Source organism: Ciconia boyciana, chromosome 3 (assembly GCF_034638445.1).
Source record: "Ciconia boyciana chromosome 3, ASM3463844v1, whole genome shotgun sequence".
Lineage (NCBI taxonomy): Eukaryota > Metazoa > Chordata > Aves > Ciconiiformes > Ciconiidae > Ciconia > Ciconia boyciana.
Genome location: NC_132936.1, coordinates 110,027,263 through 110,052,935, shown reverse-complemented (window position 1 = coordinate 110,052,935; position 25,673 = coordinate 110,027,263). Strand labels below are relative to the sequence as shown.

The 25,673-nt window shown below is 45.7% G+C and overlaps 1 protein-coding gene across 1 annotated transcript in view; it reads right to left on the bottom strand.

Annotated features, from left to right (window-relative positions):
* Positions 1 to 526: 526 nt before the first annotated feature.
* Positions 527 to 25,673, bottom strand: part of CAPN13 (calpain 13) — a 46,423-nt gene continuing 21,276 nt past the window's right edge. The window contains exons 9-22 of the mRNA XM_072858438.1: positions 24,360 to 24,434; positions 23,337 to 23,503; positions 21,681 to 21,826; positions 18,455 to 18,612; positions 16,884 to 16,920; positions 15,116 to 15,178; positions 14,007 to 14,064; positions 12,879 to 12,946; positions 11,148 to 11,216; positions 9,984 to 10,062; positions 6,940 to 7,056; positions 3,956 to 4,011; positions 2,855 to 2,907; positions 527 to 940 (exon numbers count right to left, since the gene is read on the bottom strand). Coding sequence (XP_072714539.1) covers positions 2,881 to 2,907; positions 3,956 to 4,011; positions 6,940 to 7,056; positions 9,984 to 10,062; positions 11,148 to 11,216; positions 12,879 to 12,946; positions 14,007 to 14,064; positions 15,116 to 15,178; positions 16,884 to 16,920; positions 18,455 to 18,612; positions 21,681 to 21,826; positions 23,337 to 23,503; positions 24,360 to 24,434 — 1,120 coding nt within the window. The 3' untranslated portion in view covers positions 527 to 940; positions 2,855 to 2,880. The remainder of the gene's footprint in view (positions 941 to 2,854; positions 2,908 to 3,955; positions 4,012 to 6,939; positions 7,057 to 9,983; positions 10,063 to 11,147; positions 11,217 to 12,878; positions 12,947 to 14,006; positions 14,065 to 15,115; positions 15,179 to 16,883; positions 16,921 to 18,454; positions 18,613 to 21,680; positions 21,827 to 23,336; positions 23,504 to 24,359; positions 24,435 to 25,673) is intronic.

Here is a 25,673-nt window from a genome sequence, read left to right as displayed (position 1 = left end):
TTTTTTCAATAGTTGAGTAGAACAGATCACTAGATTTGCTTTTATCGCCACGATAAAAAAGTATGAAAGAGGAGTTTATGTGTGGGCTACAGAAAGGTTACAGTTATTTAGCAGATTTAAGTTAAACTTTTAAGCAGGAATTATATCTGAAGAACCCCTATATTTTTAAAGACAGCAGGACAGAGAAAGAGAATGCAGTTCAGATAAATTTCTCTCTTCCCAGACAGTCCTGATATAGATGCTGGAAATCAGAAAAAGACACTGAACAATCTGTTCTACGACCCTAATATGCCTCTTCATTGCTGTAGCAAATAAAATGGAATCCCTACAGTTGATGAACTCAAATATGCATAAAACTTTCTTATTTATTGGGCATTTTTATTAATAAAAAGGAAAAAAAAATCACAAACCTCCTGGTGTTATTTATGAATTATGATTAATTTCTTCAACCTTTTTCTGGCATTTAGAAATGGCACACAAGCAAATTAAGAAATAATTCAAATAAAGCTGTGTCTTAATTGTTTCTGTTACCAAAGCAATAGTCACTCCTTCCACACAAAAGGCCTGATTCTGCTCTTACTTGCAATGAAGTTAATGGAGCTGTTCCTGACTTCTGTACATTAACCAGGAGAACCAGCAGTCCTATGTACATGAAGATGAGAGAAGATTATGCTCGGCACTTCCAGCTTGCCCCGACCATTAAGTACTACCAGCTTGCCCATGGATCTCTCTCATTATCTCCTCTCATCTCTCCAAAGCAACTCCAGTTTGCCTGAAAAGGACGCTCCATCCAGACATCTGAGTACCATCAAGCATAAGCAAATGTCCATAAGAAACCTGGCTTCACTCGTTCACAGGGTTTGGTTTTTCAAGAGCTCCATGGATGGCTGTTGTATGGGATGGCCTTGGGCTGTGTCATACTGGGGAGCGGAAAAGCCACCTAAAACAGAGGTAGAGACTCACTCAAAACACAGACAGCTGGAGGTCAGTCTTTAGAAATCACTAATGAGAATATTTTTTTCAACAGAATTTTTTCCAGCAAACACCAAGTGTGTTTTCTCACATCGCTCATGGTTTGTTAGGCCCTAGTTTAAAGAATTTCAGCCCTCTGAGGGGCCCGTGCTGTGACTGCCCAGTCTCCGGCTGCCAGTGGCTGCTGAATTGCTCAAGTGAACTGCTTATGAACACCCTACAGGCAGAATTTCATTCAAAACCGGTAAATGAAAATTATGATTAATGATATATTTGCAGAAGTTATGATCAGTTTATGAATGATTCATGAAAGGAAAAAAGACGACTAAATAGACTATGAATATCATTTGCAAGCAATAATTTAAGCAACTTCATCCTCCAAAGTGAGGTCCTTGTAGTCCCATATTTGCCTAATGATAGTCTGCAGTGCAAGGGGCAGGTGCTGTGTTGCGACTAATCTGTTTCTACACATCAATACATCAAAATACAGCTTTGCTGTGACAAAGGGAAGGTGCACTGCCCAAAGCTCTCCAAATGCAAAGGGCAGACCTTCAAACAAATAACTGTGTGCAGACAGAGCTCAGAGAGGTGAAAGCATCACAGCGTTGAGTGGTGAAGCCCAGCTCCTGCTGCGGACGGACACAATGGATGAAATTAGGAGCCAAGATAGAGGAGCAGCTGGGCATGAATGCTGTCCTGGAGCCAAGGGTGAAAGACACAGAGCTGTCCCTGCCCTGAGTCTGAATCTACCATGCTTTCTCCCTGGGGGAGTGTAATTTACACCCTGATTATACATTTCCTCTTTCAACTTCTCTCCAAAGCTGGCATCCAATGTCAACTGCCTTCAGAAACAGGATGTGAGACACCAGAGATGCTGTTCATGTATTAGTTATAATTGTAATTCCTGTCTATAGGAAGGCTCATCGGGATGCCATCCCTGGATTTCAATGAAGGTCCTGGTTTGGAGGGGTTTTTTCACTCAGTTTTTGAACTGGGTTGATAAAGAAAGCATGTGACTTTACCCAAGGGTGCTCCGTGAGCTCCTGGGGTCAACCACAACACAATGGCAAGAGGCTGCTGGCTCTCCACTGTACTTTTTCTCTAAGGATTAAGATTCCTCCTTGTTTTCTCCTCAGTGCCAACTGTCTGGGACCAGCATTAACGCTTTACCCCTTGCAACTGGGAACAGCTGTGTCCCAGTGTGTTAGTAGAAGCACGATGGCTGAGATGGTTTATGGATGTATAAACAGGTCAAGTTTTGTAGGAAAAGGCAGAGTTCTTCACTAGAGCGAAGTGGCAAAATTGGAAAGTCCAGGTAAACTTTGGGGCAAAAAAGCCCCTCTCCAGGTCTGACATGGAGGGAGCAAACATCAAGTGAAACACATGGTAGGGACTGTTGTTCAAAGGTAAACTAAATTACATAATTCAGTTAAAAAAGTGAAATCAGACTGACCAAGAAATCTAAGTGACTTCATATCCCCACCCTCTACTTGGCTTTACATCTGCTGCAGCTATGTAAGATATGCAGCAGTAATTGCATCCCTTAGAAGAAGACAAAAAAGGCAAGTTCTGCTAGTTCAACTATTGAAAATGTGTTACCTCAGGTGGGAACAGGGGGCAAGTGCCTAACTGAGCCATTGGTGGTCTGAGCAACTAAGGCCAGCAGCAATTCCCCAGAAAAAATTGCCCAAAGTCCAATTCCCTTTGCAGCCCCTCTCCAGCCCCACTCACTCTGCAGCTCTCACCTTTTCTCTTTCTCTCAAAGCCCACCATAACCCCAGGGTGAGCTTTCTGTAAGGCCCCCACTCATGTTCACTCTGGCCACTGTAAGGGCACCCACCCCTTTCTTCTCAGTATGTAGAGTACTAATGAGATTTCTTACCAGCCACATTGAGCTCTGACATCTCTTTAGGTGTACATGACAAGAGTCAGCCACTGGAAAGAGGAGAAGAAAAGGTGCATTTAGATAGTGATGTCTTCAGACATGTGTCTTGGTACCTTCAGGCTGTGACCCAGTGACTATGGTCCTTTTGTCCTGCACAGGATAGTTAAGGGGTTTTGGAACTGCCTTTTTCCCTTATTACAATGCAGACCTACAAACGCTTTCCGTATGTTGCTTTCCATGATAAATTATTGCAGCAGCTGCAGCAGGAGCAATTGCTGGGAAAGGATGGCACCTGCGTGATTGTGAGTGGAAGGGATGCCAGGCTCTGGGAATGTGGTTGTCCTACAGACTACCCCATAAAACAGGTTCAGGGCCTCTGCTTGGAAACTCTGCTCAACTCTTGGTGCAACAAAGATTTAATGAACGATGAGCCACTGAACTAACCACAGAGTGTAAACAGGAGCCAGCAAGATTGTAAAAGGCTTTTTTAAAAAAAATCTTTTTAAACACTGTATTGTCAAATCACAGTCCCCAGACTGATAAAATGCAGCACTCAGGCATATCACTATGGAGCACAGCAGGATTTTTGCTTCAGACTAGCTGATAAAAAGCTTAATGTATCCCCATTCGGCTAGCTATCCTTCAGGCTGTGTTTTTAAGACAAACAGCAGCAGCAAGCATTTGTCTGCTATTTCTTTCTTAAAACCAAGATGTTTTGCAATTCAGAATTAACAGATGGGACAGTAAGAAATGAGGGCATGGATTTTTTTTTGTCACTTCCTCAAAGTCACTTTGAGCAATGTTTCCAGCAATGACAGGCTGGCGTCAGTAAGGGAAGACTCTGTGCTTTGGACATGGATGGCCACCGCTGAGCTGTGCTCACCCTAGCGAAGCTGCGTGACTGGGGCCAGGGAACCCCAGGGAAATACCTCCTGGCTGCCCATTACGCACATCCAGCCAGCCACCACAGCTGTTGCTGTCAGAGGCAAAACCCCTAGCAACATACGTCACACGTCATCTTTAACTTCACCCTCCTGCTAACGTACTCAGTGGTCCCACTTTGGACCTGGAGAGAAGAGAAGGAAGGAGCATCCTCACCTCCATTGCCGTCATCGAAATTTGTGATCTGCCTTCTGCTAAGTTTTGAAATGCATCTAGAGATAGAACAAAGAAAATTGTATTTCATGAGGAGGAAGCAAGAATGCAATGCAGATACAAGGCTGTGGCAGCTGAGGAGCAGAGCTGCAGTCCCTGTGCGGGGATGCTCTGCCTGGCTCAGGTGCCCACGCACGCTGTCCTGCCTAGCCACATCTCGTTTCTGTGCTGGGTACCCCTTCAGCCTTGTCCCTTGGATCACAGCCTGTGAAGGCATTCCAATTGCAGGGCCAGAATTTGGCAAAAGTGTAAGGACAGGGAGTGCTCAATGTGACTGCTTTCATCTACTCTCATAATTTGTTTCAAGAGTAGCTCCTGCCTGAAGACTGACAGGAGAACAGTGAACTAATGAAACACATCTTCCCACAGGGAAACTTGCTGTTGGTCCTTTTCCATCCTCTCCGGCAGTGAGTGATTCTCTTGAAGTCATTAGTATGCCTTGCAAGCTTTTTCCAGGGATGGAAATGCAGATGCTGCTGTTATTCAGCTAGAGTTTGAAATTAACATTGCTGAAAGTTTTCTGACAGAACACTTTGCCATCAGAAAATTTAAATCCATTCAAATATTGATATTCTATGGGCACATTTACATTGCAGTTTGTCTAGGAGAAATGTTCAAACCCAAGCGTTTGGATAAAGTCAAAACACAGTATTTTGAGTTCTTTTTATTTATTTCGAAATTACTTTTCTCCTAGAAATGTGCTGTTATAAACAGTAATAAAAAGGTGAAACAAATTGAAGTCTGTCTATCCTTGAACGACACACTTCTCCAGGAGCCCGTTTCCCACCCTGAATGGAAGAGGCATTGTAAGATCATGAACGTTTGGAAACCTGCCCGGCTTTAGACAAACGTGCAGGGCTGCTGGGAGAGTGTAGGAGCGGGGCACAAGGGCGCGTTGCTCGTTGGCCCCTTAGCAGGCAACCAGAGCTACCCATATGATCCAGAGCAGAGAGAAGGCAGGGAGGAAAGCTAACACGATGAAGCACATCCGGCCTATAGTGCTCCGAAGACAGGCATAGCACAAGGAAATCCCCATGTTGCGCCCATCCCCTTGACAAGGTTGTATTTGCAGGACTGGGCTTGTGCCCAGCAGTCTTTCTAGGAACAAACGGCAGTGCTGAAGTTACCTCCTCTGGGCAGAGATAAGTGCCCCTTTACTGCTTCATTAACTCCAGTTAAATAGAGTTTGCAAAGAAGCTGCTGCTTTTGGTTTGGGTCTCATCTCTGGCTATCTTGAAAGGATGAGTAATGATTTAATGGGACAGATTTTATCTTCCCTGCTTCATTCACTTCATCATAAAGGTGGACTGCCTTTTATTCCCACTTGGCTCCCTTATCCTCTCCTGTAAAAATCTTATTCACAATGATTTGAAAAGTTTGAGAAATGTATTCCACATTAAACCCTCTGTAAAGTGATAACTGAAAGACTTAAGAGCATTTTAAGATACTCATTACAGACAGCAATGAAACTTTTAGAGATTCCTTTCCACATGGATGTAAAGGAGCTGTCTTTACATTGGCACTTAAAATCTAAGAGGATCTTTTTGTAAGATTAAAAAAAAATGCCATGGTACTAATTTAGGCATAAGAATTTTCATCTACAGCAAGTGACATGTATAATCACAAAAAATGGGTGTTTACAAGTTGTCGGTTTTTTAATGAAAGCATTAAAATCAGGACACATGCTGACTTTCTGAGCTGCTTCTGCTGTTATTCCCTTGAAATGGGATTTTAGGCAGTGTCATCCAGGCGGATCCACTGACCACCATTGGCCCATAAAACATCAGTGATAAAAACACATGGGCAAAAAATGAACACTCATTTCCATGCACTGTTGAAACGCAGCTCATTCCAAAGATGAACTAAATTGCTGTAGCAGCGTTCTAGCACATGGGACACAATTGCTGGGTTTGTTTAACTACCAGTATTTCCAGTCAAAATAGTTATAATAGTAAAAATTATGCTTTTGTAAAACAGAATTCTATTTACTTTCAGGCAAAGGCTTATTTACAGACGCTTCCTCCTTGCAACTGCCAGACAATAGCTGGACACAACACAGGGCATGGTTTTGTTTATCTGCTGAGAAGGATCTCAGACCTTCTCCTTACCAAAAAACTGAGAGAACTTCACTGAAGTTGGTGGGAACATCTCTCCAAAAAAAAAAGCAAGCACCTCCCTTGCTGTGGTTCAGACTTCTCCGAATTTTAACCAAAAGAGAAAGCCTTCCACTTGAGATGAGTTGCCTCTTTCCTCTTCACTGGCCATGAATGCATGCAGTCTCCCCTCAGTGGCACCAGCAATGCTCCGCACCACCCTAGAGGAAGCTCTGCTGTGGATCAGGATGCTCAAGCTTGTGTGGAAGGGCACCAGAACAAGGACACATCTTGTTTTTAGAAAATGAGTCTTAGTGCATAGGGTCTCTAAGGAAAAGCCTGCAGGGGCCAGGCTAAATTCATGCAGCAAAAAAGGACTGGCAGCTGAAGAAGCTCTGGATATACATTACCATCGCTCCTCAGCAGGGAAAACACAGGGCAGCGTGGTGCCATTGCAGCCCACGGGCGCTCTGATGAGCTCTGACGGGAAACTGGGGGCCGACCTTCCTTCCAGCCTCTTTCAGGAGAGGCATCGCTGCATTCCCGGCTGCTGCTTTCTCCAGCACTAAACCGCTCTCTACCAGCCAGTTGCTCCTGTGGGCAGGAGGCAAATCTGGTTCTGGCAAACCGGCTGCCCAAAGCGATGCCTGGACCATGCCTGGACTTTGGGCCAGTTTGTTATTTCCAAGCTACGCTGTTAGACATGTATTATCATGTCTAGCAGCGTGTCCCTTGCCCCCTGCCACTGCCCTCAGTCTGGCTTTGCAAGCTCCCCGGGAGGGACTCTGCTGCCACATCCCCTGCCCATACCCACGCCCCAGCGCTGAGACTCACAGGTCATGGTTTCAAGGCGCAGCATGCAGCACACGAAGTCAGAGAAGCCGATTCTTCTGGCAGCATCGCCGTACCGTAGGGTCATCAGGGGCAGGAGCTGCTCGTTAGCGACCAGACCTGCGGGGGGAAGAGGAATGACAGCGCTGCAGACTCACTGTGGGATGATGGACCAGCTCTGCTGGCCTTCTGCACCCTGCAAAGAAGCTGGGGCTCTCCCTTAGCCCCCCACCCTGTCATGCTGGGTCTCCTCTGCATCCCTGGATGGCAGCTTGCCTTTCCCCCAGGTTTGTGCCTAAGAGTCAGGGTAGGATGATGGAAAAATCAAAGTCCATTTAGCCAATTACTCGAAGTGTGGCTTAGATCAGCAAGCAGGAAACATAGAGCTAACTAATCTAGTGTTATCTTGCTTTGCCTTTTTAGCATTTATTTTCTACATGAAAAGGTGATTTTCTTTGGCTCATAACTGTTAAGGTCTGAGCATAGCATTTACAATACCACTGGCGCTTTCTGCTAAACAGGGAGATACCGCACACTCATGCTATTATGCGGTATAGCATGCCTAGGATTCTTAATTTTTACATTTTTTCTTCTATTAGAAAATGGTGAAGGGTGCATTTCTTTTTTATTAGCTGATTATTCAGTATTTGTGTCACAGTCTGTTTTGGATGGAAATTGGTATTCAACTGAATGAACAAAAATTGCCTTTAGGAATGATTCTTTTATTAGTTAAATAAAACTACCCTAAATGTGCTGGCTACATAAGAGAAATGATTTAAACATATTTTGCACTAAAAGCTGATTTGCTAAACAAAAGAGACATTTTCTGCAGAGAGCTGGACTGATAGCTTCGGTTTAATGCATTCTCTGAGACTTCAGAAAAGTCTCATTTGTTCACTCCTAGTTTTTAGTGGCTCAGCTCTAAGAGAAGTAGCTTTCCTGCTTTTTCAACCAGCTCTGAAATTTTCAGGTTTAAATGAACTCATCATGGAGCCAAATTAGTTGGATAAGCAGAAAGGAAGGAAATGATTTCTCTACCCCTGTGTAGGGGGAGATACAGGCAATGGAAGTGGGTTAGTAAGTTGACAAACTCTGGTTGCGTGAGCCTAGTTGGAGGAGGTCTCCAGCAGGAAGCAGACACACAATGCTGAATATTTCAATAATGGAAATACATTTGGGGTTAAGATACCTTTCAAATTAAGAGAAACCCAATTTTAGATTTTTTTCTAGGAGAAAACATTAGTAATTAAAAAAATCTAATGAATGAAATTTCTTCTTTGAGTCTGGTTTTAAACCACTGCCAAGAACCACTGTAGTAGTCAGCAATGATTCCTATCTTATTTTTAACCTTTTGAAGGCAGTGGGAATTCAATCAAGCTCTCTCTGGAGAGCAGATTCCAGCAAGCATTGCAGTGCTGCTTACGAGATGCTATAATCATGTCTTACGCTAGTAAAACACCGACAATTTGGCATGGGCAGTCTGGGATACACTTGCTCTGAAATCTTCTCACCTGGCAATGTCTCTCAATTAACCTCATCAAGAAGTCTAAGTGTCAGTCCTCTCTTTTCCCAAGACGTTTCAGTTATGTGCTGTTGCTTATTTGTAAGGTTACTCCCCACACCTTTTGTCTGCTGGATTGCTCACTCTGGTTTTAGTCAAGCTTTAAAATACAGACTTTATGTTTCCTTATTTTTTAAAATTATTTTGATGCATTCAATGTTGCCAGTGAGGAGTTTGTAAATACCCCAGGCCAATGCTCCTGCATTTCAGGGCAGCACTGCTGTTAATGCAGCTAGTCTGCTTTGGCAGAAAATTTGACCCATCATTGTTATGCTTTGAAGCACTAGGACAACAGTGAAAATTAAGCACACACTTCAGTGTTTTGCTGGGAAAACACTGAACACTTCAGGGAACAGCTGGCTGGGAGCTTTATTTAGATACATTAATGCCATTCCCAGAGGCAGCACCAGCCTCCCAAACGCTTTCTGAGGTTGTCCACTCCTTCCTGCGTAAAAGCCAGGACAGGGATCATCCCAATGCAAAGCCAGGTTCAAATGCAGCTGTCTGGCTCGGAAGGAGGCAAGAATGAACTTATAATTTTATTTTTTTCCCTCCACTCAGAAATGCTTATAGCTTAACATGTATTGAATTTGCCATTTAATAGTGCCTTTTTATCCCTCCAAATAGCTGCACTGTTTCAGCTGCCAGGACTTCTCAACGTACAGTTTTCCTCCCAGTTTTACACTTTAGCACCTTTCTTTCTTACAGAATGGACCTGGCAGCTTCTCCTTTGACATTTGGCACATTAGTGCAGCACTCCTCAGGCAGATGCTAACGCTCTGCCCACCTCTCAGCAACAAAATATTACACGTCCATCCCCTGATGGCTTCCACGGATAGCACTTCTGCACCAGGTTCCTCCTGGGGACACCACCACTCCAAGCTCCAGGCAGCCAAATGGGAGCTTCTCTACTGTGTGATCGCTGTCTCAGAGCTGTATTTCATGCACAAAGTCTCTGGAGAGATGACCCAGCTAAAACGCTTCGCTCATGTGAAGGGGTCCTATGCACTCACTGCAAGTTTCAGCATTCGTGTAGCCAACAGAGGTCAGTGCAAACTAAATAAATGTCTGTCACTGTGGCTTTCCCTTATAGACTTAGTCACTGCCCTGAAGAGAAACTGCAGGAATGTGGGCAAGTGCAAGCATCGACTGTTCCTTGCTCCTTTCCTCTGCTGGATGTTTTGTCCGTGGCCTAGAGAGACTACGGATAAGTCAGTCTGCAGGCTCTGGCCAGTGCTGTGTTTCTCTGCATCTCTCTGCTGGCTCCCCAGCTGCAGTGCAAAGGGCTTCTCCCTGAAATGAGCTTTCTGTCTCAATGCCCTAAAACAATGCAGACCTCTGAGCAGAGCTGTGATCTAACTGGCACCTCTGTGCAATCCAAGCCACGTTCTCCCTGAAGCTCTTTTTTCTTTCCTCTCTCTTTTTCATTCTTTCCTTCACCGCCACAGGGACAAGAAAGGGAGCTGCTCAGGACCTATGGACATACCTGCTGTCTGTATCGCGCTCTTCAGTTCAGACACATCAAGAAATCCAGAATGATTTCTGTTTTCCTTCCTGAAGATATCCTAAAAAACAGTGTAAAGGCAGATTTCAAGCTCGTATCAGCACTCCCCAAATTTACTACTACATCTAATTATGCAGGATGCTTTCCCTTCTTAATAAATAGGCTGCAAGGAAGTTCAACAGATGAGATGGGATGACTATAACAAGGGAGACCCATTTCCAGAAGGCTCCGACAGTATGTTACGGTGTAAGAAATCCCACACTTTTGGGTGGGTGGAAGCCTTTTTGCTCACTCTCCCTGATTTATGCGTGCAGGCAGCAATGGGAACGCTCACACGTCCACTGACAAGAAGACATTGTCTATAACACATGAAATAAGTCCCTCAGTCCCCGAATGGTGTGGGGTCATCTTTCCCAACACACCATTGAAACCCCACAAGCCACACTGAAGGTGCTGTCAGTGGGAAGAGCACCATTGCTAGATGGGGAACTGGCACCCCATGTCCTAGGTGGCCTCAGATCATCTCAAGAGGGATGAAACAAAGTAGAGTCCACCTAACTTTGAGGCTTCAGGAAATCTTTCCCTTCTGCAGCAAGACTGGAGGGAGAAGGACCTGGCACAGAGAAGCTGCCTGAATTTAAGTGGGACCCTAAATACCAAGTTACCGTCCTCACTGCTTCCTGACCTAATGCTTATCCTGCAGCAGAGACATTTCTCCCAGATAAACTTTCATCGGATCCTACACACTTCCACTACAAACTGCAGCAGTGAGGAAGTGACATTTTTCAGATGACTGTTCAAGAACTCATTTCAGCTTAGAAAGCTTTCAAAAAAATTGCCAGTGGTGGCACGCAAACAGAGATTTCCATCAAATTCTGAGCCTAATTGGCCTTCCTACCTTTTCCCACTTTTTCCTCAATATTACCTGCTCTAGAAAAGCCTCAGCTGCTCCTTTGGAGCACTTTACACACTACTGCTTTCTGAGCTCTCAACCTTTGCATGAGAGGATGGAAATCTGACCCACTAAGCAAGCAACCTCTGCAACGTTTTTCCCCCAAGTGCTTTGATATCACAGAGCATCTGCACGCCGCTGATGAAAAGCCCAAGTACAGTATCAGCAGAGAAGAGAGAGCAGCCCCCGTGTACCATGTACTTAGTGAGACGTCGCCAGAGGCTCCCAAACTCCCGCAGTGTGAGTTGTCCATTCGAGTTGAGCTGTGCATTTAGTTAAGAATTGAACAGTTAATGAGAGCTAAACCTGGCTGTCTTCATTCCCAAGGATGCTGCCTTCACATAAAGACATAAGATGCAGTCTCTTCCGTTCGTTACTTTGTGTTGAGAAAGCCAAGAGCTTCTCTGCTCTCAATTATGTTTACAGTTAAATTCACCTTCTTTGGCACATTGTACAGCTGCTCATACCTGTGCGCACAAACAACAAAAGGTTTCTATTTATATGGTGCGCTTAACTGCAAGGGAACCTGCAGTGATCGCTTCAGTTGACATTTAGCCGTGGAGCACAGAGGCACCTGTGGATGGACATGACCCCATGCTCCAGGCCACGTGTGCCCATTGCCTTGCCGCTGTGCATGAGGCAGAACAGTATTAGCTCTGCCTGGATCCTCCTGGAGGAACAGGCACTGAAGGAGCCAAGAGCACGAGGAGCCGATCCTGATGCCTGCCATCAGAAGGCAGCAGCAGCAGCCTTTGAGCCGTGCATATGCTGCAGGCAAGAAAACACTTCCCTACCATGAGCTGTGGGAGCCCATGGGTGTCAGCAGACATATCCCATGGGTGCTCGAAGGACTATGTCAGTGGATCAGCTCCCCTCCGTACACCATCTGGGAGCCCTGGCTAGGCATGCAGCACCTCACCTAACGCAGCTGGGATGGTGAAAACTCCCTGAAAGCAAAACTCATCACCAGTTAAATATAAGCAGACAAGTGCCACTGCCATGAAACCTGACTGAAAAAAGCTGATCCTGTCTTTGCAGGCCAGGATAGGTCACACTGTACATGGGTTGTATGCAATCCAGAGAATGAAAAATCCATCCTGAATTAAAGCAGAGCAGTGGCTTTGTCAGCTCTTTGCACGTGCCGTGCATTCACAGCGCCCACTTAGCCCAGGAGGGGCTTTGGAAAGGGCAAAAAGTCTCTTTCCCTGGCTAGATGGATAGTACAGGAAAGAGAGAGGGACTTCTGGTCATTTTTATTCATTCCCTGGCAGTTTGTAAAGGTCTGAAAATGTCTCAAAGTTATTTCAAAGCATGGAAGAAAAGAGACAGCGAGCAAGCAAGGGGGAGAAAACACACGGGAGAGAATTTATGTTTTCATCAAGGAGCCCTCTTGTTCTACAATGGCCAGCAATGTATTTCCAGTGTTGTCTCTTGTTAACAGTAAAAAGACTGCATGATCCATCTAAATAGGGAAGGTACACTGGAAAGGATGAATAGCCTGCCAGGCAAGTGCCTGTGATTCGGTGATGACAGTGCTTCTCCCCCTAACAGTAGCTTTGCTGGTGGTGCTAGCAGGCTGCTCGAGCTGCCATCACAGGCCAGCGTGGTTGCAGCCATGATGGAAGAGCCGAGTTATGCCTGAGCTCTGTGCAGCCTCGCTTCGGGCTCTGCCTTGGGCCCTGCAGAGGTGAAAATGAGAGCAAAGAGTTAGCTGGTAGCAGAAGGTTGACCCTCACCTTTCAGCAGACACACCAGAGCCAGGGCATGCATGGCAAAGTCCTGCACAGACTCTGGGACAGTTATTTATTGAGGACTGTGGCTAATATTTACTTGCAGGTTCTCACACTGGGACACTCAGCTCAGCCATAACTCAAGGCAAGGATGGGCAGCACCAGGGAAGTTTATTGCTTCTGCTGAAAGGATACATCCATCAGAGATAAAATGCCTCTGCATGAATCGAAGCTGAATCTTCCTCCCAGGCTGGTCATTTCGTCTGCAAGGATTGTCAGAAGGAATCGGTGAGAGCGAGTGGGGTGACAGAAGCCCTAGGTCACCGTTCGGAGGGAAGGAGGACACCGGTCTGAAGGCTCACGTAGCTAACTAGCCCCAGATCTAGCTCAGGGTCTCAAAGAGCAGCAAGGGCTACATACCAGGCTGAGGTCCACTGAGGGAGTCTGACATGTCTCAGACAACTCTATTGCTCCCTTCCCTAAGGACAGGTGCCCTGTTTGGGCTCACAGGTAGCTGCTCTGCACAGTCTCTGCCCACCTACCTGCCCTGATGGAACTCTTCCCTCTTGAAATAAGGATAAGGGAAATGACAGTGACAAGAAAGGCCATTTATGCTGAATTAATGAGTCCTAGGAGCACTTTGAGCCTTGTGCATGGCTGAATTGGTTCAAGCCCTTCAGCTGTGCCTGTCTCCTGCTATTTTCAAGGTGGGCAGGTTAAGAAGGCTGGGAAATGCTGAAAGCCAGCTTGAGGCCTCTGCAGAGCAGCGATGCAGGCCAGGGCTGAACTGGGAGAAATTGGGTGACAGTGAGGAGAGTGGGAGGCACAGCTCCCTGGGGCGCTCACTGGTGCAGCCCAGCCAGGGACTGAGTTCCTGCTGCAAGCGGTGGGGCACAGAGCAGGCAGGGGTGCTCATGGGGGCTGCAGGGACATCCAGAAGAAGGACAGCATAGGGCAGGGTAGGTCTGCAGAGCAGAGGCTATCCCACAGCAGAACTGGGAGGGGAAGGTGAAATTTGGCTGTTAAACAGATGCACAGCTTTGCTGATGGCCATGCATTAAAGAGCCTGTTAGCAGCTGGTCTGGGTTGTGTCACCTTCTTCACGTGAACATTACTTTGATTTAAAAAAAAAATAAATAAAACCAAACCGTTCCAAAGGAACCCTGGTGGAGGCACTTCTCATTCTTCAAGATCCAATAGTGCAGTAGGGCACACTGAGGATTTTTTGAGGATCATCAGGACACGGCTAAATCCTCTGTCTAATTTACACTAGACTAAGGATAGGGAAGCACCACCAACATTAGCTGGTTGTAAAAGCTTTACCTTGCAGGATCACTTCATTAAGGAGTTGTTGCAGCTGCGAGGCATCAATAGCTGAGCCCTAATGCAGGATAAAATGCAAAGAGAGGTCTGTGAGCATAAAGTTTTCTCCTGTGTCACTTTTGCCCCAAAATTCTTTACTCACGCATTGTGGCAACCCAGAAGGACCTCTGCTTATATCAGAGGAGCAGCAGCACCCCCACGGGAGCATAACAAAGCCCTCCACGCTGCTGGGCCACTCTTTGTCCTTTCCTACAAGAGTCTGCAGGGGAGTTACAGGCAGTCCCCGTCACTGTGGGGTATTTCCAGCAGTGATGGGAACACTTGCTGACTTCACCAGCCCCTAGCAGCTGGGGAGTTGCCAATGGGCAGGCACAGCAGGCAGCTGGGTGAGCGGGCTGGGAGCACAGGCACTGCTGCCTGCTTCTCTCGAGCCGCCCAACCCATCAGTGAACCTGACTGCCTCCCTCCCGAGACACTCCCAGAGCATTCAGCGTAGTGTTCATTTTCACCTTCACGCATTGATATAACTATTAACTGCAAGAGGTCCATTGTGCAAAGACTTTGGGCAGTGATTTTTTTTTTTCCTCTTGAATAAGTCGAGGAGTTCTTTATAACAGTTTATTAAACCATTAAAAGCACCTCCTGTGAACACACAGAGTTTGGCTCTGAAAGAGCAGGAATCAATTACTCAAACGCTGACTGATGTCTGGTTTCCAAATGCCGCGAAGGCAAATGGAAAATGATGCTGATGAGAGGGGGGAATACCCAAGGCTTTATAATTGCTTTCAGTAAATAAACTAACACCACCCCACCCCACCAAAAAAAAAAGTACACATGCAAGCCCATCACCAGCACAACCACAACTCTCCAATCCTCCTCTGATATATGGGGCTAGCCAATCTGTCCCAGCTGAATGTCCCATTTTTCTGGGGGTTTTGGCAGGTCAATCAATACTGTTTTCAGGGTATCCACTTGAGGATGGAGCTACATTTCCAAAAAACATTTTTCTAAATGGATTTGTATCGACATGGGAGGGTTTTTTTTGTTTTTTTTGCAAGTCCACATGCCTTTTTTATTTATTTTTCAGCAAGGTGTTTTAGATAGGATACCTGCTTAGCGTATCTTAGGAAGACAGCCTTATAGGAGCTGTCCTGGTTCTGTCTTGGCACATCCTGGATCAAAGACAAAGTACACACATAAATAATTCAGTTACAAAACAACTGGAAGCAGAAGTCTGCGGATCCAAACAGCACTTTAGAGAGGGCAGGGAATGTATGGTACAGGCTGTACTGTACAGTCTTAACACCCCGAAAGTAAAGTGGACTGGGAGCTAGAAAGAACTACTGCAATGAAGGAAGAAGCATAGTTTGGATGTTATCACCTAGTACAACCGAGAAGGAGCAGCTCAGGGCCGGAGGAAGACAACAGAACACATCCAGGGTGGAGTCCAGCAGGTCAATACATGAGTATAGAGGTACAAAGCCTGATCCTTATTGATGGCCCTTGGTTGAAACCACTGGTTTAGCGCATGTGAAGACTCATGTGAACCAAGAAAACAGAGCAGGAGTTTACTTTTCCTTTCTCTCGTACCTTCTCAATCCCAAGGCTTGACTGTACCTGAGCAATTGCAATTCAACGGTTAAATGCTTTTTTTCAGCCCTCCAGTGGGGAGATCCACCAGGCACTAAGGGGAACTATCCTTAACATTATAAAGTTTCCCCCAAAAACCTAAGCCTAAGCCCTAATACCTTCCGCTCTGTGCAAGATAATTCACACCAGTGAAGCTCAAATACCTGAACAAGAGCAGAAAATGTGGGTACCATAATTCATCAAAGTCAAAACATTGGCTAATGACAACAGCCAAGTAAACTGACAGCTTGTCAGTGGAAAGAGATAATAAGCCACCATTTACACTACTCCTCTAATGGGGCTTAATTGCAGGCTGGAAAATGAATCACAAGGAAAGGGCTCTGTTTTCTGTTCTCCTGAAGCAGCTTTACACCTTTGGCTTCAAAGACCTGCATTGAGTTTGCACTGCTAAAAAAACAGCCTCTCAGCAGCACAGTTTTGCAAGCAACTGGTGAGACAGCAGCATAGACTGGACCAGCTCTGGCAATTTGCACAGTTCACAGCGAGGAAGTCCAGCAAGAGATGGCAGCTGGGCTAGACAGGCTGAGATGTGGGTTGAACTAGAGGCGCAACCAGTTCTGAAGTGTAATTTCCCTTACATCTGTAAAGATATCCTGATGGAAATCAGAAGAAATCTGCTTTGAGCCTCACCGCTATGGACTCCTGTGCTTTATAGGGTCCAAGCACTTAAATGAAGCCATTCCCATGGGGAAGGCATGTATGACCCTGCTCTCAGGTGTGAGGTCTTTTTAAAAGAGGTCAAACTCAAGCTGTGACTTTTCATCAAAGTTTCCCCCTCTCTCCTCCCTAGATACCTACCCATTTTGCAGACATTGCAAGAATTTAATATCTTTGAAATGCTCTCCCCCCAACTATATTTGGTTGGTCAAAGCCTTAAAGGTGGCGAGGCGAAAAGGACAGATGGACAGGCTGACAGAGGGACTGTGTAAGATTTGTTTCCTTCAAAAATCAGGCTCTGAAAGAGTCATATATGAAGAGGAAGGGCTTTATTGTCACTCCTGTCTCTCCAGAGAGGCACCCCAGGCTGGTCACCTGCTCTCCCAGCAAGGTCGCAGGGTGCCAGAGTTGAACTCCGGAACAGGTACTGGGTGGTGAAAGGAGACGAGAGTAGACTGGTCTCTGGTATGTAGGGAAGGAAGGGGTCTGTAGATGTGGCTACAGAACGGTCAGCTCCCTGGGAACCATTCACCACCACCAGCATCTACATCAGTTTTCACAGACTCTTACCATTGGCAGCACTGGGCTGGGCGGGGAGTTTGAGTTCCTAGAAAAGAGTTACAAGAGTCAAACTGGGGGAGAACGGGCCTTGTCAGAGCATTGATTTGCAGATGTGGCAGAAGGCAGGCACCAGCAGGAGCACTCACCCAGCCTGCAGCCCCACAAGACCCAGCATCCACACCTCCCAGCCTGTCCCAGTTCAGTCAAGCCTGTTGCACCATTCCTGGGTCTCTCTGTGCAAGCAGACATGAGCAGGTCTGAGTCTCTGGCTGCTCTGGGGCCACTGCCTTCCCCAAGCTGGCCCTGCTGGCACCAGCAGCAGAGAAAGGGTAACTTGTCTCACTCTGAACATGCCAGGACTAACCTCACCACACAGAAGACAGGGCTGCCCTGCCTTGAGCCACATGAAATTTTCACCTGCTTTCTCTTTGCCTAGTTTGATAGTCAGAAATAAAAATAGCATCTGGGCTATTAAAAGGTAACATCTTTTAAATGTCTGCAGACAGCCTGAAATTGAGCTGGGGTCACCATTCCTTCTGAGACTCGCTTAGTAGCAACACTCAATACTTGAGCTTTGCTTTTGGTGGAGAAATTAGGCAAGCTAGATGTTATTTTTATAGCATCCATGCTATTATATAGGTGAGAGACCCACAGGAAGGGGATCCCCACGCTTGGAAGGTGTGTGAGGGTCACAGGCTCTCCTGGAAAGACCTACCTCCCAAGGCTGAGCCGCCTTGTGCATGAGTTATCATGCTGAAGGCAGTCCAGCCCAGAGCCCTGTTTGTTTTCATGTTTGTTTTCCATAACTAAGGATTTGCCTTAGTCAGTTCTGGGCTATTTTTGCCAGGGGCCAAAGCCTAGAAAGCAATCTCATTATTAAGATACGGGCCTATGAGGTAAGAGCTGCAATCACCTCCACTATAAATCCTGCTGAAGGAAAGCCATTGCACGTCTGATGCTTGAACGTCAGTTGGTAAGGCTGAATGCTGTGGCTTGCTCTTTATGTAGAGCACACCCAGATATTGATGTGAAAATGTGATAATAGCTGCCTTTGCATGAACCATACCATTTTTTCCACTAAACTTATCTTCAAGGCCCTCTCATACCCACAGGGAGCCCTGCCAGCCTGACTATGAGATGGCTGGGTGAAAGGATCAAGGCCTTTCACTGCTCTTTGCTTCTCTAGGTCCCACTCTGAGCAGAATGGGACCTGATCCGTCTGGCAACCAGCCAGCACAACGTAAGAAACTAATAACAGCTGTTAAGAAAAACAAGCTCTCAGTCCTCCTTTCACTAAAGAGAGATTTCCCCATAATTGAGGGAGGCATATCTTACAATTATTGCTCACTTGTGTGGCTCTCTGTACCAAAGCTGAGACCCTTGGTGGCTGCAGATGAGCTATTGCCCTGTTCTGCAGTGGTCACCCCTATGCATCTGATCCCCCTTAACATGGTGCTTAACACTCGGCTGTGTCTTCCCAACACACTTCCAGAGTATGTTAAAAGCAAATTGCCACATTAGTTATCTTGACATTAAATTGTTAAATCCTGGCACACTGGAAGGAGTACGTATCATCTTACTCTTTGTAGTCTTGATTCCTCACGAAAATTCGTAAGAGAAATTCGAATTCTTGGTCCTCTGTTGTAGCAGGAATGACAGCATAGGTTCCTGGGCTCAAGATAAAGTAGTTGGTCACGTCTCGAGTCAGAAGAAAACTTTGTTTCAGAATTTTGGAGTTCTGAAAGAAAAATGTAGCTGGCTATCTCCCCTCCATGTCAGGAACCAAAATAAATCAGCAAGTGCACCCACAGCAACCTTACATTCCCACAGCTCTCTAAATATACACTGCATCTAACACGCCTTAACCTCCCCAGTAGCATGAAAAGCCCATCCAGGTGACAGACTTTGTTCAAGGACACATCAAAAATGCACAAGGGTGGAAGATTTGAAAGAAACAGAAGGCAAAATGAATGTAAGTGGATTTGAAGAGAACTTCAATTACCATTAAGCAGACTGGAGTTCATGAAGGAATCAAGGCTGAATACTCTTACTAAAACTTCCCTGAGATCTAGTGTGACTCAGAGTGGTCAGAGAGCTCACTAAGCATCCCACCCAGATGATAGTGCTTCAAGCATCACAACCCAGACCTTCCAGCAAGTGTCACAAGAAAACAGAATATTCTGATCTTTCTTCTGTTATTCCAGTATTTTTGCTGAGATGAAACAAATATAATGCAACAGCTATTACTATGATGACATGTAAAGATAGCATAATAAAAACCCCTTACTAAACATATTCCCCAAAATACATCAGTGTGTATAAATTCCATTTAGAATGGTTATACAGCGTGGCAGAGTTATTTATGAGCCATGCCTTTGGGAGAAAATAACATAAAACTGCTATTTTGGGAGAAAAAAAAAAGATGACTACTGTTACAGACGGCTGGGAGGTATGTAGACTGCCAAGTATCATGGGTCAGATCTTGAACAGATAGAAATGGGCAGTGCTGCAAAGAAATAAATGGTGTAATCCTTTTTTTACTTTTGGGTCTCATTCCACGTTTCTTCCGGTAAAAAGCAGAAGCAGATTAATATCTCAATGGAGTCAAAACCGGCGTGAGATAAGAATCAGCCTCTATACATTGCTCAGCTCTATCACAGAACATTAAACTTCCCTCACAGCCATGTATTAGTGCTCCACGTTTATATTTAATCAAAGGCTTCCTAGAGCTATCAGATATGTCCATTCTGGTTTGCATCCTTGCCTGCACTGCATTCCCCTCTCATCCTGCCAAGGGATAATACCCTTTTTACTTCACAGCAACAATTTGACACATCTCAAAAGGTACTGAACAGCGAATGATGCTGCTAATGAATAACGGCAGTGAAAGCAGTTGAGGGAGGAAGAGTGAGGCCACACGAATCTTAGCAATGGCACTCTCCTTGCACAAAGAAAAACCCTTGTAAACTTTTACACAAAGGTGCCGCCTCTGATTGCCCTCAGGCACTGAGGTTAGATGCTGGGAAATAAACCAACTGTACACCTACCCTGGTTTTAGCTCCTGGACTTGGCTTTTGCTGCTACCAGGGCAGGACACTAGGCTGGCTGTGAGCAGCTGGTAGACCAGCTCTCGTATTAAAATACTTAGGCTGCGTTCATGGAGGAATATTTTCTGTATAATCTGCTGTGTGGATTTGTACCAATAACATTACATTACTAAAAGCTATGGTGTGACAGAGCAGCATGACAGTCCCCTTTCCCTCATTGACCAGGTGCTCCACGGTAATCTGGTGCCCCTAGCAATGGCCTGTTCTGGCCTTGTCCTTCAGCTCCTGCATAGGAGATCATCTGGGATGAGAAGCCCAAACTGAGCTTTAGGTGAGCCATGGATTGACAGCCCTCAGAGGCTATGTCTCATTGCATTTCATCCATCCTTGGGAATATACCAAGAGAGAGGAAAAACTAAATGAAGACACCTGAGCATCAACTGGAGGGGAAGAAAGAAATTTTAAATATAAAGCAAGAATAGAGCAAATCTGTCCTCTAGTCTACTTCCTGATTAAACAACCTCTTTTCAAGGGACCCAAGACCTATGCCATCACCTCCCACTGAGGGTCCTTTCTGTCAAAATGGGTAACTAATCAAGGTGGGCACGCATCGTGCAAGAGCATGCAGGGACCTCCAGGTCTGCTGGCTGTTGGGGGACAGCTGATGAGGATGCTGGAAGCAGCGAGTTCCCCGTTTACCAGGAGCAGCAGCTCCTTCCGAGTGGCACAGCTGGCCCATGGAGCCCTGCAGGGCTGATATCTGCACCAGGCAGAGGATCTCCTTGCATAGGGATAGTGAGTTCCACTTGCTGGAGAGATGATCTTTTTATTACATCTTTTATTTCTCAGACACTGTTTTTTTATGAGCTAAGCCATGCTCTTCCTTTATGAGGAGCTGTTAGACTTATGGCATCAATTATTCAAAGTCTGGGACTAGAGCAAAGCTCTCCAGTGATCAGGAGAATGTGAAGGTAGGGTCATACCAGTCTCTGCTTCCTTTTGTTCTTCAGGTTAAGAACAACTCCCTCCTACCCTCCTCAGCCTAACAACAAAAACGCTTTGGAAAAGGCTAACATCCATCCACACTAGCAATTGCACTTTCCGTAGGCCTGGTAATGCTCTGGTAATAACTGCCCTTGAGATGGCAACTCCCTGGACAGTCACCAAGAAAAAAAACCCAAAACAACAGGGAAATTGTGGTGGAGGTCCCAGAGATCTGAGTGAATTGCCTCTGCACTGGTCTTGAGCAAAGCCTTCCATATATTTTGCAAATGGGTTTTACATGGCATTTCTGTGATAGAAAAGGGGAGATGACTAAGACAGGCCCATTTTGGGGAACAAGAAGCCATTCTGTTCCCTACTAGACCTGGAGTACTGCTCAAGCGCTGTGGTTAGTTCTGGCTGTCATGCCTTGTGCTGGGCCAGCAAAGCGTGTCACCAGTGTGTTGGGCACAGAGGATATTGCCCTGGCATATCTTGTAATCTATGGACCCCCTGGGTTTCCCAGGCCTGTTTTGGGATGCTACAGAACTGAAAGTTCAACCTTTCCTCTCTTAAGACATGAATAAAGGAAATGAAGCCTGCCTAACTCTACTTTTCATGTGATGTTCTAAGACAGAAGGCATTGAGAAGTTCATTCCAAATACTGACTGCTCTCCTTTTACAGCCCAAAAGGCAATTCAGTCTTTCATTTCCATGTACAGGTATAATAAGCCACACAGAAAACAACAGTGCCCGCATGATACCTGATTGTGCTTACCATGGTGATCGAAAAGCCAATCTTCAGGTTTTTTGCACCCTGCATATCCTTAGCATGTTTTTGCATGAGCGAAATTAATACATTATAGGCTTGGGGGTCATAATATGGCACTTCGAAGAAATACTGAGGGTTCGTTGAAACTGCACCTGCTGAGAAAGTGTTAATAGTTTAATAGTAGCCACATAGATGCCACAGTAGTAGACTATTGTGTAAGATCCACCTTATATGGACCCAGAGGAATAGGTAGTTACTGCTCCAAGATGCTTTCAATACAACAGAGCACTGTAGTCTCTACATTACCTGTAGGAGTTGAGGCATCTGGAGTTAAACTAATTGCTCATTAATCATTCTAGAAATCTCTGGCAAAGTCATGGAAGTCATGCAGATTTCTCAACCCCCCTACCTCTGCTTCACCTACACAGCACACTTTCCCTGAGGCAGAAAGGCAGTGATTTTCAATCAGCTGCCTGACCCAGTGGCTGAGCTGAAAAGGACTGTGGCTTGGAGATCATAAGCACATAAAAGAAAAAGACAAAATGATGCAAAGCTATCCTCCCCTTCCTTCCTGTTAGTGTTTGTGATGGGCAAGACAGAGTGTTGAGCACCAGAGGGAAAAGGCTTCTTCTTGACCAAGGTTTTGGTTAACAGGAAGCATCCCTGATAAGAATCTGAATTTTACTGCTGTAAAATGCCCAAACTGGGGAAAAAGGACTGAGATGGAGGCATCTGCTTGAATCAGTCTAGACTTTAAGCCACGTAGCTGTGTTGGGTGTCCTCAAAAGCTGCAATTTAGCCCAAAATTGCACCTGGACAGAAACTCTACTAGAGGGCCAGTGGCCAAACACAGCTCCAAGGAAAATGGCTCTGCCTACACACTCTCAGTTCAGCCCCTGCACCTCCTCACTCAGTCTCAGTGCCCGTGGTGTGCAGTGGCACAGGCGTTGCTTTATTGTCACCCCTTGATCACCAGACATGGTGATCAAGCTTATGAGGAGGAGGCTGAAACCTGTAAGCCAAAACCTGTTTGCTGCTAAGTCAGGGATCAGCGTTGCAGAAAAAAGAAGCTCCTTCATTGACCACATGCTACCATCTTAGATTAGAAACACAGAGCCCAAATAGTGATGCAGCTGTAGAAAAGAAAGGTAAGATAAGATAAAAAAAATTAAAAATACTACTAATAATCAGAGCTCGCAATGCCAGAAGAGTCCTTGCACAGGCAGTAAAACCAATGGTCTTATCTGCTCAAAGGCCTTTCTACCTTCAAAAATAGAGCTTTGTAGCACAATTCTTTCATTTCATATCCATTTACTTTCAGAGTATTTCTTGCTCTGTAAAACCAGCCACATACTTGCCAGACCAGACTTTCTGATGGGGTCCCAGTAACACCTACTGCAACTGGCTGAAAGAAGATAGACAAGCACATTTTGATTTAAAGAGTTTAGGGTTTCTAAATCACAAGTGCCCTGTTTTAACTCATCAGCCAGTGCTGCTGCTTTGTTTCTGCCTCTTTAGCTGATAGGTGCTGTAATGGGAAAGGGCAGGCATTAACAACTGGCAATCAATATTTCTGCAGTTCAATGCTTAGAGTGAATATTTCACTGTAAGCACTAGTGGAGAGGAGGAGAGGACTGGGTGACTGCAGTGAGCATTTATTACCTGGGGAATAGTTGTTCCTGCCTGTGGCAAGGACTGGACTCCACAGGTTGATGTGCCTGTCCACAGACCATGTTGTGCAGTGTTGATCTCCAAAGTCCAGAAACGTTGGGGTGCTATTACATATATACAGCCAGGAAAACTGCTCCTGGAAGTTTTCACAAGACATCCTGCAGAGAAGGAGAAAATCTCACCTTTCCGTTTGAGACACCAGTCAGGTACTCACGTTCACCCCCCATGTCTTTAAAGAGGGATTACAGAGAGCACTGCAAGCTGTGGCTGAGCTGGCTGATACCTTGCAGAAGAGGTCAGCTCTCAATGCACTTGAGCTGCCCTAACCGCACCTAAAGCCCCAGGGAAATTACAGGGCATGTTCAGTAGTACCTAGGTGGAGCCCTGCTATCTCCAGCACATCTCTGCCACTGCACCTTGGTTTGTCCCTCTGCAGTGTCCTGCCCCACACCCATGCTTTGCTCAAGCCTGGAGTGTCTATCTCAGACCAGCCTGCTGTTCCCCTGCTTTCCTCAGAGCCTCAGGGGCAAGTGTGCACTTTCTGAATAATAATAGCTTTTCTAAAGGATGGCTCACACGTGGCTAAACGATCTGAGAGTAATCAGGGCAGTGAAAAACCACAAGCACCTGCAGGGCAGTCAAGTGCACAAGCTCTATGACCTGCTCAGCCACCTGTCCCCTCTGAGCACCAGCCAGTCCAAGGTTCAAGCTTGGCGCTTTATGGGGAAGAGCAGTGTGACAAAATGTCTAGGTCTCAGGGATCTGGATTTTTACTTCTCTCACTTTTCATTTTTTTCACCAGCTTGTTACTTAATCTTGGCCAGCTCCATTTCTCCAGGTCTTGTTTCCTCTGAAACCATGGGGTCAGGACAACCTCCAATTTGCTGTTTGCACAGAGCTAACACAGGGTGCCTTGAGCTATCACTAAGAGCAGAGAACTGCCTAAATGACTCTTTTTTTCATAATGAACGCAAAGAGAAAACCTGGTAGACAGAAGGATCGATAAGGAGATACCAGAATTCTCCGTCATCCTTATTTCTGAGGAGGGCTTCTCTGAATTTAGGCTCAACATGGTCCCACTGAGGAGAGCTGCAAACAGGAACAAATCAAGCAGCAGATGTGAGGCACAATTTTCCATCTCTCTGGCCAGCCCATTCCTCTAACTAGCCCGTCAAGTCATGAGGGATCAGGAGGGGTGAGCAAACTGCACGTTGGGAACAGGCTGTGCTCGATACCTTCATGGCCAAGGCCAGCAAACAGAGCTCTGCGCCTTTGCTGTGCCTGTCTGAGTTGCCCACCCTGGGATGGGGAATCCTGCCTCTGCTCTCCAAGCCCCGGTCACCTGTCCCCATGCTGGAGAGGTTAGTGAGGTACCGAGGCAGAGCACTCTGAAGTGCTGATACTACATTGACGTGTAGAGGGCACATTAGCCAGTCAAATGTGTTGTTTCCAAGCAGCATGTTTATAATTAAGTGATAATTGTACTTTCTGCAGAGTGTAAGATAAATAAACAGAGCATGAATCAATAATGTATTGATTTATGCAGCTTACCTGTGAATGCGCTCTACTGACATTTCAATTATAGTTAGGATTATAGTTCACCCTTCCAAAAAATGGGAGGATGCTGTCTGAGCAGATAGCTATTATCCCAGCCTTAAACATGTCTGCACCACCCGCACACCCATCCAGACGCAACATGCTAGCCTGACTTTTCTCAGCAGAGAAGTTACGAGTGTTCCTAGCAACAGGGAGAGGTGGGATGCTATTAAATCACATAAGAGTGACACCTGAACATCTTTCTAGTCAGGACAATACTGATGCAATTCCAGCAGGAAAACTCACATCTATTTATATACAAAACACTGTTGCAGTCTTTCTCGGTATCATTCCTTTCCTCAGGAAAGAGAAGCTAGCTTATACACACAGCAGCAAAGTGGTCCTTGCATCTCCAAAGCTGCGTGCAGGATCCAAAAGATCAGTTCAAGCCATCCAGCGGCACTTTGCCTTTGCAATAACCAAGGACCCTTTTTGTTTCTCTGTGTTCAATACTGCATAAAAATACTGCCCTACACTCATGGACTCTGCTAACCATCCTCTTCCCAGATTCAGACTCATGGGAGGGGAAGAAGGAGCAGGAAGGTGGATGCACAATTGCTGCAGGAGAATTCAATAGAAGCAGCCAGATGGTGTCTAGGGGCACGGCCAGAGCTTACTCCAGGTAATAACAACTCTTTCATCCATGAGTTATCTGGAATTACTCACTGGGAAAAATGTACATATAGACAAAAAGGGATACCTGAGCTAGGCCTAATGAGGATCACGTATAAA